Source organism: Vulpes lagopus, chromosome X, assembly GCF_018345385.1.
Source record: "Vulpes lagopus strain Blue_001 chromosome X, ASM1834538v1, whole genome shotgun sequence".
NCBI lineage: Eukaryota > Metazoa > Chordata > Mammalia > Carnivora > Canidae > Vulpes > Vulpes lagopus.
In genome coordinates, this window is record NC_054848.1 from 120,827,299 (window position 1) to 120,843,978 (window position 16,680).

The following is a 16,680-nucleotide window of genomic DNA, read 5'->3' on the forward strand; positions in this document are numbered from 1 at the left end:
TGGAAGAAAGTTCCCCTTCTCCACCCAGCCCGATGGAGCCAGTACTCTGAGCAGCCCTTCCCCAATTCAGCAGCTCCGTCTATGGCATGGGGTGGGACGTGGAGGGATTGGCAGGGCCTCGAAGGGAGAAAACCGTCTTGAGAGGTCATGGGGTCCATCGTCCTGAGCGGAGGACGTGCTGGCCAGCCCTCAGCTCATGGAGACGGCTGCTGAAGACCTGCACACACCACCACTAAATCATGGTGCCTCCTCCCAAGCATCCTCCACTGGAAAGGCTGGACGCTGGGATGAGAACAGAGACTGCCGGGCCTCTCAGGGAGGGGGAAAGAAGGAGCCGGCTGGTAGAACCTTCTGGAAACCTGGACTGGAGTTCAACACAAGGAAGCACGTCTCCCAGAGGTCACTTTCGAAACAGTGGCTGGCTGCCCGGAAAGGGAGAGTGCTCCCTGTCTTGGGAGGTGTGCAAGCCCAGGGAGCCACGTGGGTAGGGATACCAAAGGGTGGGTAAGTACAGTGAGGAAGGAGAGCACAACCCTGTAAGGAGCATCCCTGCTGAAAGCCCCTGGGTCCTGTGAAAGAGGCTTTGGCGGGTCAGGGGTCAAAGATGAGGCCCGAGGACCCATCCACCTAGGAGGGGATTTGGTAGGGGTCGGGGGTCGGTGGAGAGTGTGGATCCCCGGGCAGACCGAGGCACTTCGTGCAACAAGAGCCAACCTCCTGATCATGGGGGAAACTTGGCCATGGGTCCCAGCAGGGCCTCAGCCATGTGTCAGAACTTGGAAAACAGGTTGGAAAATGAGGCCAGTTGACAGGCACTGGCCCCACTGTGCCAGGGATGGGCTGGCAGGCAGTGCAGGCCAAGGCAGCCAGCCGCGTGAGGCACCTCGGTCTGTGCAGTGGGCACAGGAGCGGACAGCCAGCCAGCTGCCTGCCCCCGGATGGCCTTCCTGCCCCGGAGCAGCAGCTGTTGGTGGGAGATGCGGGGCGTCAGGCAAGAGGAAGGCCCCGGGAGCATCTCCACCGCAACGTTCCAGCTGTCTTTAGCAGCAGATCCCAGGGGTCGGGGGCAGGGGGGTCTTAACCAGGGCCCCCCACCCCGCAGCAGGCATTGCCAGTCAAGGGAGGGTGGAGTGCAAGGGTTTACCTCCCCATCAAGGAGCAGAGAGCAGACCCGCTTCCGGCTTCCGCTGCATCTGACAGGCCGGGAGGCCCTGTTGCCCATACACTCCTGCCCCGACAGGCGGAACCGTCCAGGGACGAGGCTCCATCCCCCCCCCACTCCCCTCACCCGCGTGGTTCCCCAGTAGGAAGAGGGGATGTAGGGACTCCTCACCACCTGCCCTGGTGAGCACCAATGCAGGCCTTGGAAGAAAAGGCAAGTGGCGAGTGCGTGTGTGACATTACAGAGGAAGAACTCACTCATGGAACAAGAAGCTTCTCCAGTGGGAGAAGTAAGAGGCCGGTCCTGACGTGGGGGGGGGGACGACGAGACAGGGTAATGAGGTCAGGCTGAGGATGGTCTGAGGCCAGGACTCTCCACAGGCGAGGTGAAGCCTGCCTCCCGCTCCCCGTCCTCCTTCCCCACCTGCTCCCTCCTGCCCCTGACTGAGCCACCGCACTGAGCCTTCGGTCACCATCCACCCTGGTGCCCGTGTCTCGCAGCCAACCCACGACACTGTGCCAGCCAGGAGCCCACCCAAAGCCAGCCATCTTCACGCAGATGGGAGGGCGAGTGGAAAACCGGGAAGGAAGGGCCGTGGCAGGGGAGACAGGAAAGCCACAAAGGCTGCCGAGACCCCGAACTTCCACATGGGCAAAGAGGCTAGAGGGTCCTCGGAACGAGAGTGACCCCCCCCCCCACCTCAAGGCCCTGGGGACTGGTCTGGCCAAGCACAGGCTACTGGCGTCTCCTAAGTCCAGAGGATGACAGAGCTGCCACCATGGGCCTGACAGATGGGGGCCTGCCCCAGGCACAGGCTTGGGGGAGTCAGTCGGCTCCCATCCGAGTACTGGATGGATGGGACTGTCAATCTAGGAGCAGACCGATGACAACCCATTCTAGAATGCTGTCCTGGACCTCTGTGTGGACACCGGGAGGCTACTGGCACGTGAGGATGCAGAGGCTGTCGGGGGCCCTTGGCCTCTTCTTCCTGTCACTTTTGGTCCCCGTGCTGGGGCAGGGACCATGACAACCTAAGGCAGGGCAGCTGGCTCCCTGCCCACGGGAAACCTAAGGGAGCCTAGGCCTGGCCTGGGCCTCCTGCTCCAGGGCCCCAGCCTCACCTCCCGCCACTGAGGGGCCCCTGGAGCCTGCAGGGACGTCAGCAGCTCCCAGGCCCCAACCTCCTGCGAGGGCACATTTCACAGCCTAGGACCCAGATCAGATCTCCGGCTACTCCCAGGGTCTGGGAGGGTCTGAGAAGTCCCTCCTCGCTGCAGGCATCTGTAGGGGTGTGGACAGAGCCAGGCTGCAGGCTTGGGGGTGGACCCACCAGTCGACTCCTGGCCCCCATGGATCCCGGGGTGAGAAGGAACGTGGGGGTGGAGAGACAGGGGGAGAGACATGGTGAGGGGCTTCGCTTGCCTTCTTGACCCAGGCTCCAAAAATGCCGTGGGGAGGGGTGCAGGCTGGGTCCCTGGAGGCTTCTGGGATCCCAGCTAAAGCGCCCCCAACCGTGCTCCCCTCGTGCAAGGACTGCGCTGCACCCCGCAGGGTGAAGGTTGGGGGTGGCTGCGAGGCGCTGGCAGGAGGGCACCGTGGGGGCAGAGAGGGGGGGCGGGGAAGGGGGCTGCCGCACGTGTGTGCTGGGGCTCAGGCCCCGGCCGGGGCAGCAGGAGAGGAAACGGCGGGCGGGATGGCCCCCTCCGCAGGGAGACACTCGGGTCTAGACGGCTTGGCAAGGCCGGCAGGGCTGAGTCACATGCGTCTGGAGCTGGAGACGCAGGCGCCAGGACTGGAACATGAACGTGCCCACTCCTGAGGGCCCGGCGGGGGAGGGGGCGCTCGACCTGGTCTCCCCGGAGCCACGGCCCCAGCCGGCACCCAGCCGGATCCCTGCCTGAGCACCCCCTCACGCCCACCCCGGGGCCCAAGTTATGGGTAGGATCCAACTGGGTTTCAGAGCCGGGATGGAGATGGGCCAGTGGCCCCCACGCACCCCCATTCCAATCATGGCCCTGCTCCCTCATCCCAGCCACAGCAGCCACCTGGGACCTTTGTGGCCCAAAGCCCCCCTTGCCGGACTCCACCCCCTGCAGGCCGCGGGCCACGGGACCTTCCCAGGGATGCCTGCGCCCCAGCAGCTCAAGGCCATGGCTCCTCTACGGGGACCACGGATGCACCTTCTTCTCCAACACCCCATCCCCAGCCATGGCTGGGCTGCTTGGGGTTCTGTGTTCCCCTTGCCTCCTTCCCCTTCCTCTGTCTGTCTGTCCGTCCGTCTACCCCCTCCCCGGCTCGCTCAGGAACGCCAGGTCTCTGGACGGGCTGATGCAGTTAGTGCTCAGAAAAGCATCTGCCAAAAAAAGTTGTTTAATTGGGACCAGATCCTCTGAGGTTTTAATGGCATTGAAACAAGATGGGTTTTCTCTCAGGAAGAAACTGTGGGCAACAGGAAGAGCGCATAGAAAGTTTGGCTCTTTTCTTCTCGGAGCTTGAGGGGGAAACGGCCCGTACCCTTATTTACGCGCTACAGATGGTTGAGTGCGCTCCCCGAGAGGCCCTCGCACACGTCCGCGTGGGTAGGGCCAGCACCCGAGTGCATCGGCACCTGTGCCCGGGCACACAGGGACACGCTGGTGTCAGTGTGACCTGGACATGATGACGAGGCTCAAGAACAGGCCTGCTCCCTCATTCGGTGTGGCTCCCGGCCAAAGGCCTGGCACACAGTAGGGCCTTGATGCACTCGCCAAATGACAGGTAGTGGGAGGGCGGGACTGGCAGCCAGACCTTGGCCCCGGGCTTTGGAGTCGTCGTGTGCGGGACGACCCTCTGGACATCACCGCTTGGCTGTCTCACCACCGCCCGCCCTCCACCTGACGGACGGGTCAGGAGGTGGATTCCTGAGCTGGGCCCCGGGCTTACTCGGCACTCAGCTCTCGGCTCTACTCACTCTCTGACCTGCGGCCTCTACCCTGCGCCAGCCACCACCACCTCTCCCCTGTCTCCACCCTGGCTCCCGTGTCCTCCCTTGTGTCCCCCCACAAGCCGGCCTTCCACCTCCGCCTGTGAAATCCCTTTACAACGTAAGTGGGGTGCTGCGAACCCTCTGCTCCGAAGCCCACGGTGGCTCCCCGCTACCCTCAAGGCCACAGCCAAATCAGCCTGCCACCCTGCCCAGGCCTGTCCCTCACTCAGCCTGCTCTGCTTGCTGCTTCTCCCGCCCTTTCTGCCTCCCAGCCTTGTACCGGCCACCCTGCCCCTTTGAAGGGAGGACAGAGCTCCAGTGAAGAGTCTCCCCAAATGTCACTTCTTCACAGTCCTCACCTGAACCGCCATCCAAAGCTCCCCTCCGCCCAGTCACCATGATGAGGGGTCCCTGTGCTCCCCACCCAGGGCCTGCCCACAGCGGGGGCTCAGGAATGTTCCCTGAGCCAAGAATCCGTTTTCCGATCCTCCCTTGATGGGAGGAGGGCTCTCGGCTGTGCGGTTCTAAGGAGGCTCGAGGGATGAGGAGTGTTGCTTTGGCATCCTCCCGGCTGCCAATCAGAGCGCCCCACTTGTGCGGGTGTACATGTGCGCACGGTGTGCGTGAGTGTGTGGACAGTGGGCCACGTGGAAGGGCAGGGCGGGAGGAGGAGAACCCGGAGTCTGCTCCCTGCCCTTAGAGTCCTCGGACCCCGCGGCTGGAAGCAACCTTGGTCATCCAATGTGACTCTAGGCCCCTTCCAGCTCTCAGATTCGAGAACTCTGCAGAGAGCGCACACCCACCTCATTAACATGGAGAGGCCGAGGCCCTGCGCGGGGAGACTCGCTCCCGACATCACATGGCCAGTCTGTCCAGGGCAGAGCTGTGAGCCCAAAACTCTTTCCAGCAACCCCCAGGCTGTATCCGTGGTTCCTGGAAAATCCCGACACCCCTCCCGCCCTGCGCTCCAGACACTAGGCTCGGGGTTAGTGTTGGCCGGGGGCCCTGCCTGTCCCAGCCCAAGTCCACGAGCGAGCTCTGTGTGCACGAAGGGTGGGCGTGGGAGGGTACCTCAAGTTCTGCTGAACCCCCACCCCCGCAGGCTGGCTCTGCTCCCTGGGGGGTTGCCTCAAGGTCCCCATGATGTCCAGGTGCCCCAAGACCGGACGAGCAGGTGGCCAGGTGGCCCCTGGGTCCCCAGCAGGAGGAGGACAGCAGGACAGGACTCCATGGGAGCTGGGGATCCGACGGGGCCCAGGCCTCGCCCCTTCCTGCCTAGGTGGGTAGAAGCGGGGTCCCTCCCTCCTCCAGACTGCTGTGCCAGAGAAACCTGGGAGCAGGCTTCCTCCCACCCCCAGCCCAGCTAATGGGAACCAGATGGCAGGATGTTTAGTCAGCGCCTGGGGAGCGGCACGAACAGGGGAAATGGGTTGGGGGCCAGGATTCCAGAATCCATCCCCAGGCAGGGGGAGGGTCAGAGCAAGGGCTCCAGCCACAGTCCGGCTCCAGGGGCCCCCTCAGAAAGGGTCCTACCTCTCCTCAGGCAATGCCCTGACCTGGGCAAGCCCTACCCCCGCCCCCCACTTCCTTGTCTGTACTGGGGAGGCTGGGAGCACTCGGTCTTCCGGGATCCGCGGGCGAACTCCTCACAGCCTTCCCTTGCCTGAGTGCTCCCCGTCCCTGGGCTTCAGCAGCCCCGCAGCCCCAGACATCCTGTGTCACCCCGGGCCACACAGGCACACTGCTGGCTTCAACCTTGGCTCCCTAGGCCCTTGGTCGTGCTCACTCCGCAGACTGTCTCTGATCTGTGAGTGGCACGGTCCCAGATTCAGGCCATAACCCAGAGCCCTGGACAGGACACAGGAGAGGGTGCCGGTGGACCCCGGGTGGCTCTTATGGGACTGTTCGCTGGCATGGGGGCTCCTTGGAGGCAGCAAGTCCCATGTCCCCGCCGCACCCCGCTCTCAGACCTGCGTGTGCAAATGTTGAGGAGCCCAGTGAAGACCCTCTTGCTGGGCCTCCCCGCCCTGACTCTCCCCCAGCCGCCCCCTCCACCTGCATCTCACACACTCCCCTGTGCCCTGGACAGAGACCTCGAACCCCAGATGGTGGTGGGAAGCTCCATCCAGATGGCCCTTCCTGGCCCTGCTCCCCGATCCCTGCACCCTCCCCGAGCTTCCCCCCTCCCCTCCACCCGGGCCTTGCCCACAATTAACTCATTTTTTCAGATCGCTTCCAAACATAAGTCAACGCTGGACAGAGCTGTAGGAAAAGCTTCCTCAAAGCTGGCCCCAAAGAGCCATGTGGTGAGACTGAGCCTCTCTGCCAGCCCCCACCCGCCCGCCCGCCCTCGGCTCCCACCGCGGGGCCTGGGGCTGGGGCCCTCCGAGGGTCGGCCGGAGGCCTGCGGTCAGACACCCCCTGCTTCGCCTCTTGGTCCACCCTGCAGCCCCTTCCCTCAGACCCCTCAGACCGGCTTCCTTTCCACCTTGGCCCAAGCCGATCCTCGAGTGCCTCTGTGACCAAGAGGGCACGCCTGAGGCAAGGGGGCATCCCGGGACCGCCTCTGACAGTGGTCACCCGGACCCAGCGGCCCCTGGTGCACGTGCAGGTTAGCGAGGGACGGTGGTGCAGCGGGAGAGGCTGCAGGTTGTGTAAACCCCCCCGCCTGCTTTTTCCAAAGGAGAAAATGGAGTTCTGGAGGGAGGGGAGCTGCCAGGGGTAGTCAGGGAGCCGCTGGGGGGCCCAACCCGAGGCCCGGGCCCAGGGGCACTGGGGCCCCAAGGGCGGGGTCCGTGCTCGCTCCCTAGCTCTGCCCAAGCGTGGTCGCCTCCGGAATCGGGAGGCCTCGGCACGGGCGCCCGTGGCAGAAGCCCACAGGCTTGGCGGCTCCTGGGCGGCCCTGGCACCTGCCCCCTAGCCCGACGGCCCACTCTGCTCCTTTCCCGGCCGTGGACGGAGGACCTGGCAGCCCGGGGCGGGCGGCTCGCCCTGTGGTGGGCCTCACAGGTCCACTGTGTGCAGAGACAGAAACCCCATTCATGGGGGCCACTGGGCCTGGTCCAGGGGAGAATGCAGGCCTTCCAGCAAAAGACCGGGAGCACTGGAGTCCAAGGAAAATCAATATCTCTTTCTCTTCAGGTGCGAGAAGGGGACATGGGGGGAGGTTGGGGGCAAGGCCTAGGAGGTATTTGTTTGCAGGGGGGGCGTCCTTCCTGGGGGAGGGCTGGGGCAGGTGGGGGAGGCTCCTAGCGCTGCAGCCAGGGCCAGGAGCTTAGGGCTCAGGACCGTGTGCACCGTCCCTCTTGTGTCCCATCGCGCTGTGGCCACCGCTTCCACCTCTCCCAGCTCTTCAGCCCCTCTGCTGGCCCAGGAGGCCTGCGCGGCCCAAGCGAAGTGGCCATGAGGAGCATGATGCTCCCAGTCCTGGCTCTTTGGGTGGGGTGCTGCCCTGGAGAGGCCCTGGCCGAGCAGGGGCTGAGCCCGAGAGAGCCCGCGGCAACGCCAACCTCCACGGGCATGCTGACCCTGCAGCCCCCACCGCCCAGCTGGCCTGGGCCCCCCAATGGTGAGTAAGTAGGTGGCACCAGCAGGGAAAGGCTGGCAGGAGGGGAGCACTCTGCCTTGTTATTAGAATCCCCCCTCCGGGAGCAGGGGCAGAAGAAGGCTTGGTAACCCCAAGGCTACCCACCCAGTGCTCCCCTTGGATAATTCCAAGGGGGCTAGGAGAGACCCTTGGGCCTCAGGGAACCCTCTCTGAGGGTAAGGGGGATTTGCAGACTCTGGGAGGCCCAGTACCCATAGCCCAGGATGAGGGCAGGGGAGGGAAGGAGCCCCCCTAGGAGGGGCCACTGCAGCTAGGGCTGGAGTTATGGATCCAAGTGCCCTAAGACCTCCTGAGGAGACTGGGAGACATGTGGGAGGCTGCAAGTGGGGGACCCGGAGCTTGGGAGGGGTGGCACAAGTAGCCCCGGGAGACCAGCTGTGATGTGACCATCTCACAGGCCAGTGGTTGGCTCCACATTTGCTTGCCCCACCCCAAGGTGCAGGGCTGGGATAAGAGGAGCTGGTGGGTGGGCCCAGGCACCCACCCTCTGCAGACAGCAGGACCTGCAAGGGATGCCCATGGATCGTTAAGGTGGGGCTGCCATGTGTTAGAGGGGAGGCAGGCGGGATGACCCAGCCCAGCGGCCGCTGGCCTGCTTGTGACACTGAGCAGAACACTGCTCTCTCTCTGGTGCTTGGGGTCCTCCAGTCTGGGGCCATGAAAAGTCGGGCAGGAGATACTTGGTGACCTCGGGAGGTAGGGGTCTATGACAGAAGGCTGAGATCTCCTGAGGATAGGAGAGAGAGGAAGAAGTGAGGCCTGGGCAGAGAGGGGAGGGAAGGGGGGCAGCCTGTGGCTGATCCCCCTCTTAGGACAGAGATGCAGCCTCTCAGCCAGGCGGGGGGCCCAGCCACCCCAGCCCATACCAGCTCCTTCTGCAGGTCAGGCGCGACCCACCCTCAGCAACGGCGGCCTGGACAGGCCTGAGGAAGGAGCCCATGAAGCCTGCACCCAGCCCCCAGGCCCCAGCCGGAAGGCCCCTGCCAGGCCAGGGCCGGCTCAGAGGGAGGCGTCGCCCCCAGCAGCCTGGGACCAGGAGTGGAGTCACTACAAGGGACCCAGCAGCAAGTGGGCCCAGCCACAGGCCGTAGCCGAAGCCCAAGAGCGGGCGGTGGCCACCAGAGAAGGTCAAGGCAGGAAGACAGGAGGCCGGGGGGCCAGGAGAAGGGGCCCAAAGCCCAGGAGGCCCCCCAAAGGTGAGAACTGGCCAGGACAGGAGCCTGCAGGGGGTAACAAGGCTGTGCCCGAACCTCCGGTGGCTGAAGCCGGGTCACATCTCCCGCAATCATACCGGCATCACCCGCCCCTGGGACCGCGCCCTACTCTCAGCGAGCCCAAGCCGGGCGGCCAGGGTACAGGCAGGGGAGAAGGCTTTCGAGGCCTGGCTCTCTTCCCTGGCCTGGGGGCCCCCATTCGTGCTAAGGGAAGGGGCCCAGCGGCCTGGTTCCGGCCAATTTGCCGGCAGGTCCAGGGGGCCCCAGGAGAGCTCCTGCCCCTCGACAGACCTCAGGTGCCATGTGACCAAGCTGGGGCGCGTCTGTTGTCCTCCAGGGGTCCTCCGCCGACCTGGCTCAGGGAGCCGGCATCAAAAGAAGGATGACAGCCAAGGCCAAGGTGGCGGCTGCACCAAGGAGACCACAGACCGTGAGCGGGAGAGGCCGAGGAGCAGGCAAGGGCACGGACACAGGTTTCCGGACCTGGGTGCCGCCGAGCAGGCCATGCCCCCCCTGCCAGCCTCCTGCCTCCTGGCCCCGGGCGGCCATCGCCTGCAGCAATGTCAAGATGAAACACATCCCTGCCCTGACTGACCCCGGCCTAGCCACGCTCTACCTGGCCGGTAGGTGACCCCTCTCCCCCACACTCACCCCCGTGGCAGGACTGAGAAGGCCACACACCTGGGCTTGCCCTCTAGTGGGTCCCCAGCCAGGGTGGCTGCAGCGCGGCTGTGCTGGAAGGCCCACCTCCCTGGGGGTCCTGGTTGGCCGTGAGAAGATGCCCCGACCTGGGACAGTGAGAGGAGCCAGCTCCAGGGACGCCCGGGTGGCTCAGTCAGTGAAGCGTCTGCCTTCCGCTCCAGTCACCATCCTGAGGTCCTGGCGTGGGGTGGGGGGGGGGATCTGTGCTCAGCAGGGAGTCTGCTCCTCCTTCTTGCTCTGCCCCCCTCCGCTTTGGCCCACTTTCTCTCTCTCCGTCTCTCTAAAATAAATAAATGCAAAGAAGAGCCAGCTCCTCCGGCCCAGGTTGGGGAGGTCCTGGCAAAGCGCAGGGGGACAAGGGAGCGGGGACTACAGCCACCCTGTGTCCGCACAGAGAATGAAATCGCCAAGATCCCAGCGCACGCGTTCCGGGGGCTGCCCAATCTGCAGTGGCTGGACCTGAGCAAAAACAAGCTGGATGCCCAGGGCCTGCACCCGGATGCCTTCAAGGTGTGCAGCAGCTTCTCCACTTGTGCCGCCAGGGGGTCTAGACCGGGGGCGGCGGCAGGAGTTGTATATCCGAGATGGCTCCCGGTGTCCATGGATGCCCCCCCACCCCCGATGCTGCCTGGGGTCTCAGGCCTGGAGGGGGCAGTGCTCGGAGTACCCAGCACGGTGGGCCTCAGTGGTTGCGGATGACACGGCCCCGCGAGGGAGCAGCAGTTCTGGGAGACTAGGAAGCCACGGTGCCACCAGATGGGGTCCCCGGGGTGGGCTCGGCCCAAAGCCATGCCCAGAAAGCCTGGCCTGGCTGGTGGCACCCCAGTCCCCAGCCCCCCTCTGCTCCCCGCCCCTCCCGCCCCCCGCAGAATCTGACCCAGCTGAAACGGCTGAACCTGGATGGGAACTCGCTAGCCGCAGTGCCAGCCTTGCCCGCCTCCCTGCAGGAGCTCAAGCTCAACGACAACGTCCTGCAGGGCCTGCAGCACAGCAGCTTCCGGGGTGCGGGCAGACCCCTGGGGCGGGGGGCCTGAAGGGGCCTGGGGGGCTGGGGAGCTGGAGGGCAGAGGAGGGAGCAGCCGCCGGGGAGGGGCACCCTGGAGTCTAGGGGCAGGGAGTCTCGGGAGCCCCGGCAGGTACAGGGGCAGCGGGGCACCCAGAGCTCTGCGGTCGGCTCACATGGCCCTCGCCACCCTCACCCCCACCCCGCAGGGCTCAGCCGGCTGCTGACCCTGGAGGTGGAAGGGAACCAGCTGCATGATGGCAACATCTCTCCCCTGGCCTTCCAGCCCCTACACAGCCTGCTCTACCTGAGGCTGGACCGGAACCATCTGCGGACCATCCCACCCGGCCTGCCAGCCTCCCTGCGGGTGAGCCCCAGGCCGGGGAGGCAGCGTTGCAGGCAAAAGCCTGGAGCACCTGCCACCAGCAGGTCCAGCTGCCTGGGAGGGGAGTTTCAGAGATAAACCCACAAAGCCTCTGCGCTCCCCGGCCTCCTCTCTGGCTGACCTGACCTTCCGGAGGCCCGGAGTTGGGCTTTGGGGGCTGTCTTGGACCTTCTGGGTGTCCCTGGACAGGGCTCAGGCCCTCGCCGGGCCACATGGTCCCCCTGTTGGACGGTGCTCCTTGGGGCTGTGTCTTGTGGGGCTTTGGGGAGCCGCGGCACAGCTCGCACACGTTGCTGGGCTCCTTTGCACGTGGCCATGCCCCAAGAGGCACAGAGATGCTGACACCTGGGTCTCACGGACGGGGCCGGGTACAAGGGGAGAGGGAGCCAGGCGGGGCAGGTGGGCCCCTCACCCTCACCATCAGCCCTGGCCCTAGGAGCTGCACCTGGGTACCAATGTCATCGAGGAGGTGACAGAGGGCATGCTGAACCATAGTCACAGCCTCAGCGTGCTGGTGCTCAGCAACAACCAGCTCCAGGAGGACCGGCTGGCACCCCGAGCTTGGACTGATCTCCCGTGAGTGCTGCCACCTGCCCTGGCACCGCCTGAGCTTTACCCCGACAGGTGCACGGAGGCCAGAGAGGGAGGATTCACCCAGAGGAACCCAGACAGGAGGAGGGGTGGCTCTGTGGCTCAGGCCTGGTGTCAGGTGGGTCATCTTGCCTCCATGCCCAGGGCTCAGGGTGGCCCTGAGCCTCAGGGTGGCCCTGAGCCCCCTACGTCCTCCTCCAAGATTTCCCTATGTGCCTCCCACCCAGCAAAATCCCCAAAGCCACAGGAACCCCTTCCTCTGCCCATACCTGGATTCATTCACCCCGCAGGGCCCCAGCCAGCTGGCCTGGGATGTGCCATGGGCCTGGACAGAAGGGCAGTTCATCGGGGAGGTGACAGGGACAGGAAGGGCACGGAAGAGGCAGTGGGCATGGGAAAGCACAGCATCTGAGCTTCCTGGGGCGTACCAGACAAATACCACAAACTGGGGAGCTTACGACCACAGAGTTTTCTACTCGCACAGCTCTGGAGGCCAGAAGCCTAAAAGCCAAGTGGCAGCAGGGCGTCGCTCCCTCTTCAGGCTCTAGGGGACAGTCCTTCCTCGCCTCTTCCAGCTGCGGGCGGCCCCAGGTGTCCCTTGGCTCCGATCGTGGCCACGGCGCTCCAGTCTCTGCCTCTGTTGTCACGTGGCCTTGTCTGTCTGTCTCTGAGTCTGTCCTCTTGTGTCTCTCATAAGGACACTTGTCATTGAATCTCAGGCCATCCCTAATGCAGGATGAGCTCCCCTGGAGACCCCTCACTTACATCAACAACGATCCGTTTGCCAAATAAGGTCGTGCTCACCGGTTCTGGGCAGACATATATTTGGGGGCCACTAGTCGCCCCACTACAGGAAGGGTCCAGGATGAGTCCCTATGGTCTGGTTTGGATGGCAGGGTGGACGCGCCAACAGAAGGGGTCCAGGGAGGAGAGCCGGCCGCGATAGGCGCTGCCTACCTAAGGGGCAAGGCTGCGGCCGGGAAGCAGCAGGAGGGCTGGGGAGCGCAATCCATGGGGTCTGGCGACCACCATGGCCGGGCAGCGGGGTGGCAGGCCAGGGTCAACAGACACTCCAACCTGACATTGCAGGGACCAGCGCCTCCCGCCCTGCACCCTCACGTTCCAGGAAAAAGTTACCAGGACGTTTGGGTTTAATTATTCTTTTTTCCTCTCCCCCTCTTGCCAAGGGGGCAAAGGAAAGCAGACAGCGGCCAGGGCGGGGCCACGCAGCCGCTCCACTCCCACCGCGGGGCCTGGGCAGGGGGCTGGCGGCCAGTCAAGCCCTGCTGGCGCTGCCCAGCTCGTCCCTGGCCCGGGGAAGGGGAGGGGGCTGCTGGCAAAGCAGGCTCGGGAGACAAAGGGCCGACCTCAGCCGCAGGAGCTGGGGGCATCGAGGAAGGCCGCTTCCCCTGCTCGGCCCCGGGCTGGAAGCATCACCACCCTCTGTTCCTGCTCTTCCCCTGCCCGGCCCTGGTTCCGACCCGCAGCCCGCCGTGGAGCCAGTGACCCGGGCTAACGGCCACCCCAGCCCCACCGCCTGCTTGCCTGACCCCTCGGGGCCCCCGGCCCTGACCCCCGGGAGCCTGACTTCCCTTTCCCTCCCGATCTTTCTTCTGCTTCTCAGCCTGGGGTGAGACAGGAAGATGACAGGAGAGCGTAGGGATGAGAGGCAAGGGCCGCGAGGCCGAGACCCAGGCCGAGGAGGGCAGAGCAGAGACAGGCGGAGGTGGGCGAGCGCCTCACTCGTCCCGTGTGCACTGGAGGAGCCCCTTGGCCTCAGTGGCCCTGTGGTGAACAAGGAGGACCCCCACCCGGATCCCCTCTTCGCAGCCTCTTTAGACAGAGGAGGACGCCGAAGCCAGACAGGGCCTGGCCGGCCTCCCGGCCCTTCCCCACCGCTGGGCGCTGCCGGCAGGGAGCCAATCCCTGCTCTCTCGTGGGGTGTGCACTGGGCACCTGACCGGGGTGCCCGCCGGCTCACTGCACGCCTGCACCCCGGCCCGCAGGAAGCTGGAGGTCCTCGATCTGTCGCACAACCGCCTGGCGCGCGTGCCCTCCTTCCTGCCCCGGGGCCTTCGGCGCCTGACGCTGCACCACAACCGCATCGAGCGCATCCCGGCCTACGTGTTTGCGCACGTGAGGCCGGGCCTGGAGCTCCTGCGCCTGTCCCACAACAGCCTGCGCACCGACGGCATCCGCGGCGCGTCCTTCCTAGGCCTTCGCCGCTCCCTGGCCGAGCTGCTGCTGGACCACAACCAGCTGCGGGCCATCCCACGCGGCCTCCTGGGCCTCAGGGGGCTGCAGGTGCTGCACCTGAGCCACAACGAGATCCGGTAGGGCCTGCCGCCTGCGCCCCTTGCGCCGTCCCAGCCCCCCGCACTGCCGGCCAGGGGTGGGGGGAAGGGCAGCGGAGGCCAGGGGTTCCTGCCTGCCAGGGGGGCCCGTGGGAGAAACCGTTTGCTGTCCCCATCTGTCCATCTTGGTTGCCACCACGGGAGGCTTGGCAGGCCTGGGCAGCCAAGGGCTGCAGATGGCAAAAATCTGGCCGGGGGCTGGCAAAGGGGAGGTGAGAGGGCCCTGGCTGAGTCTCAGGTGAGGAGGTGGCAGGTGGTGGCAGCGACCTGCCTGACCCACTGCCCTGGGTCTGGTGTCTGTGCCTCGGTGGCACCGCCCCCTCCCCACAGAGCCCTCTGCTCCTCTCCTCCTGTGTGACACCTGCCTCCCCTTTCTGAGGTCTTCTCTCCTCCGCTTGACCCTGCCACCCCCACCCTGTAGGCACATGCCCCTGAATTCCATCTGTGAAACTCGAGTGGCTCAGAACTCCAGTCTCATCTCCACACACCTGGAGAACAACCTTATTGACCGGCGCCGCAACCTGCCCACCGCCTTCTCCTGCATCCGGGTCTATCGCAGCGTGGTCCTCCGGCCTCAGCAGCAGGAGGGGGTGGCGGAGGGCTCCTAGGAGCCTCCTGTTCCTTTAGGACTGGTGGCAGGGGGTGGGCAGGCCTAGCTCCACTTGATCTTTGCACTACTAGGAGAAAGATCGAGAAGACCCGGCCACTTCAGATGCTCCCACTTCCCACTGAGGGCTGAGGCCCCTTCACTTAGTAAATGGCCCAGCAGGGTGCAGCGCTGGTTTGGACTCGAACATAATAAATGCATTTCATTCAAGCCCCGGAGCCCGCACCAGCCTCCCCCTCTCCCTCCTGGATTTAAGCTGCATTTGCATGCTGGCTCTCTGTGGTGCATAGAGCCCCCAGGGCCTGCATCCTGGACACTGCTCTATTAGCAGGGAGTTAAGAGGGCCTGGTTCCAGAAACATCTCCAAGAGCCTCCCCACCCCTACCTGCCCTGGCCAGGGTACTGAAGTCACCCTTCACAAGGATGTGGCAGTTCAGCAGCTCAGCTCCGAGCCACCTGGGGGCCAAGCTCAGTGCGGCGGCTCAGGACGGCATCAGTACCTCTCTTCCAGGAGGCATCTGGGTCCCGGTGTGGACCCACAGGGCCGGGCTCCGCTGGCAGAGCACGCTGATGTGGAGGCCCGGGGTGCCCGCCCTTTGTCCTAAAGCCACTCACAGTCACACCAGGGACGCCTTGCCTCCCCCTCTACCCCTAATCCAAGTCCCCAGGTCCAGATCCTGGTTCCCCTCCCCCCATGTCTGGTGCAGGCACATCCCCAGGCCAGCCTGTGGGTCACCAGGGCCGCACCCAAAGTCCTCAGGCAGTGTTGCAGGACCCGAATGTACCTTCATGAGACCCGGTACCAGGGAAGGGTGGAGAGTGCTTGGTCTGTGGAAGGCCAGGCCTGGCCCTGGAACCCAGCCGTGACCGTCCCCCGGGCCAGACTTGCTGCCTGTCTGCCTGGTGGAGAGGCAGACACGGACACCAGCAAGCTGTGAGAGCGCAGCCCGGCCAAGCCCCGAGGACGGGACAGGGCAGCTGTGCTGGGTGGGGACATGGGGTCTGCAGAGCTCCCTGAAGCCACCAGGGCAGCGGGGCAACTGCCCTAGTGGCTTCACTGGGTCAGCCTTGACAGCTCACGATGCCACCACACCCGATGCTAGGGAGGCTGAGGGACCGGGCAGGGTTCCGCAACCAGTGGAGAGCACAGCTGAGCCTGCCCCTGCCCTCCCCCTGGGACAGTGGGAGGCTCACAGTGGTGTGGGGGCCAGAGACAGAGCCCGGCGACAGGCATCAAGGATGTGGCGGGAGCAGGACCGGCCCTGGCTTTCAGTGTCGCCGGATGTGGGTGGAGAGAGGGAGAAAGGGCAGCGAGTACCCGCTGCAGAGACCCCGCTTGGCCACCGCCTCTGGCTGGGGTCTGGGCCTGGGAACTCTCTTGTGTGGGTCCCATTCTAGAGCCAGCCCCCCACCCCCCCACCCCCGAATTCTCAGCCCAGAAAGGGCCAGACTCGGGCAGGGGGCGGGGAGAGGCCTGGGAAGCTTGGGGAGTGTTTGCTTTGGACTCATCGGAGCATTCCTTCTCCTCCGGGGCCCAGGCCCACAGATATGGCACATCCTGTTTGGGCTGGGTCAGAGGTCAGCAGCCCTGGAGGCGCTGGCCCCCGATGGGAGGGAGGGCTTGCTGCTTTCCCAGCTCTCATGACCGTTCCACCCCAGCTGCCCGCCCGGCCGCTGCTCCCCTGCTCTGGTCAGCCCCCGTGCCCCCCTTCCCTGCAGCCGCGGAGGTCAGGCCCTGGGAGGCACAGAGAGTTCAGGCTAGGCGAACCCCCTCCCCTGCTGGCCTCTCCCCCCTGCTGTTCTCACCTCTGCTGAGCAGATGGGGGGGCGGGGAATGGGGGGCGCTCAGGAGGAGTCTGGCCATGTCCCAGGTCCCTGGGCCTGCAGTTTGTCACGGCCACTGGCCTGGAGGCAGGAGGAGGGGCAAAGGAGGGCAGGGGACACAGGAGATGGGCAGCCCCAGGTGGTTACTGGGGTAAATCCCACTTCAGATCGAAGCTGCTGGGCCCTTGGGGTGCTGTCAGGTGGGCTGAACCCAGGCCTGGAAGCCACGCCTGAGCAGACTGGCGCCCAACGTGGCACAGATGCAG

The 16,680-nt window shown here is 65.3% G+C and overlaps 1 protein-coding gene across 1 annotated transcript; it reads left to right on the top strand.

Annotated features, from left to right (window-relative positions):
- Positions 1-835: 835 nt before the first annotated feature.
- LOC121482717 (extracellular matrix protein 2-like) lies at positions 836-14,591 on the top strand. Its single transcript, XM_041740524.1, is given in 12 exon segments — positions 836-970; positions 6,577-6,738; positions 7,476-7,695; positions 8,616-8,861; positions 9,064-9,485; positions 9,487-9,571; positions 10,045-10,160; positions 10,520-10,652; positions 10,863-11,020; positions 11,475-11,614; positions 13,636-13,962; positions 14,405-14,591. Coding segments are annotated over 12 exon segments (2,331 nt in total).
- The last annotated feature ends 2,089 nt before the right edge of the window (positions 14,592-16,680 follow it).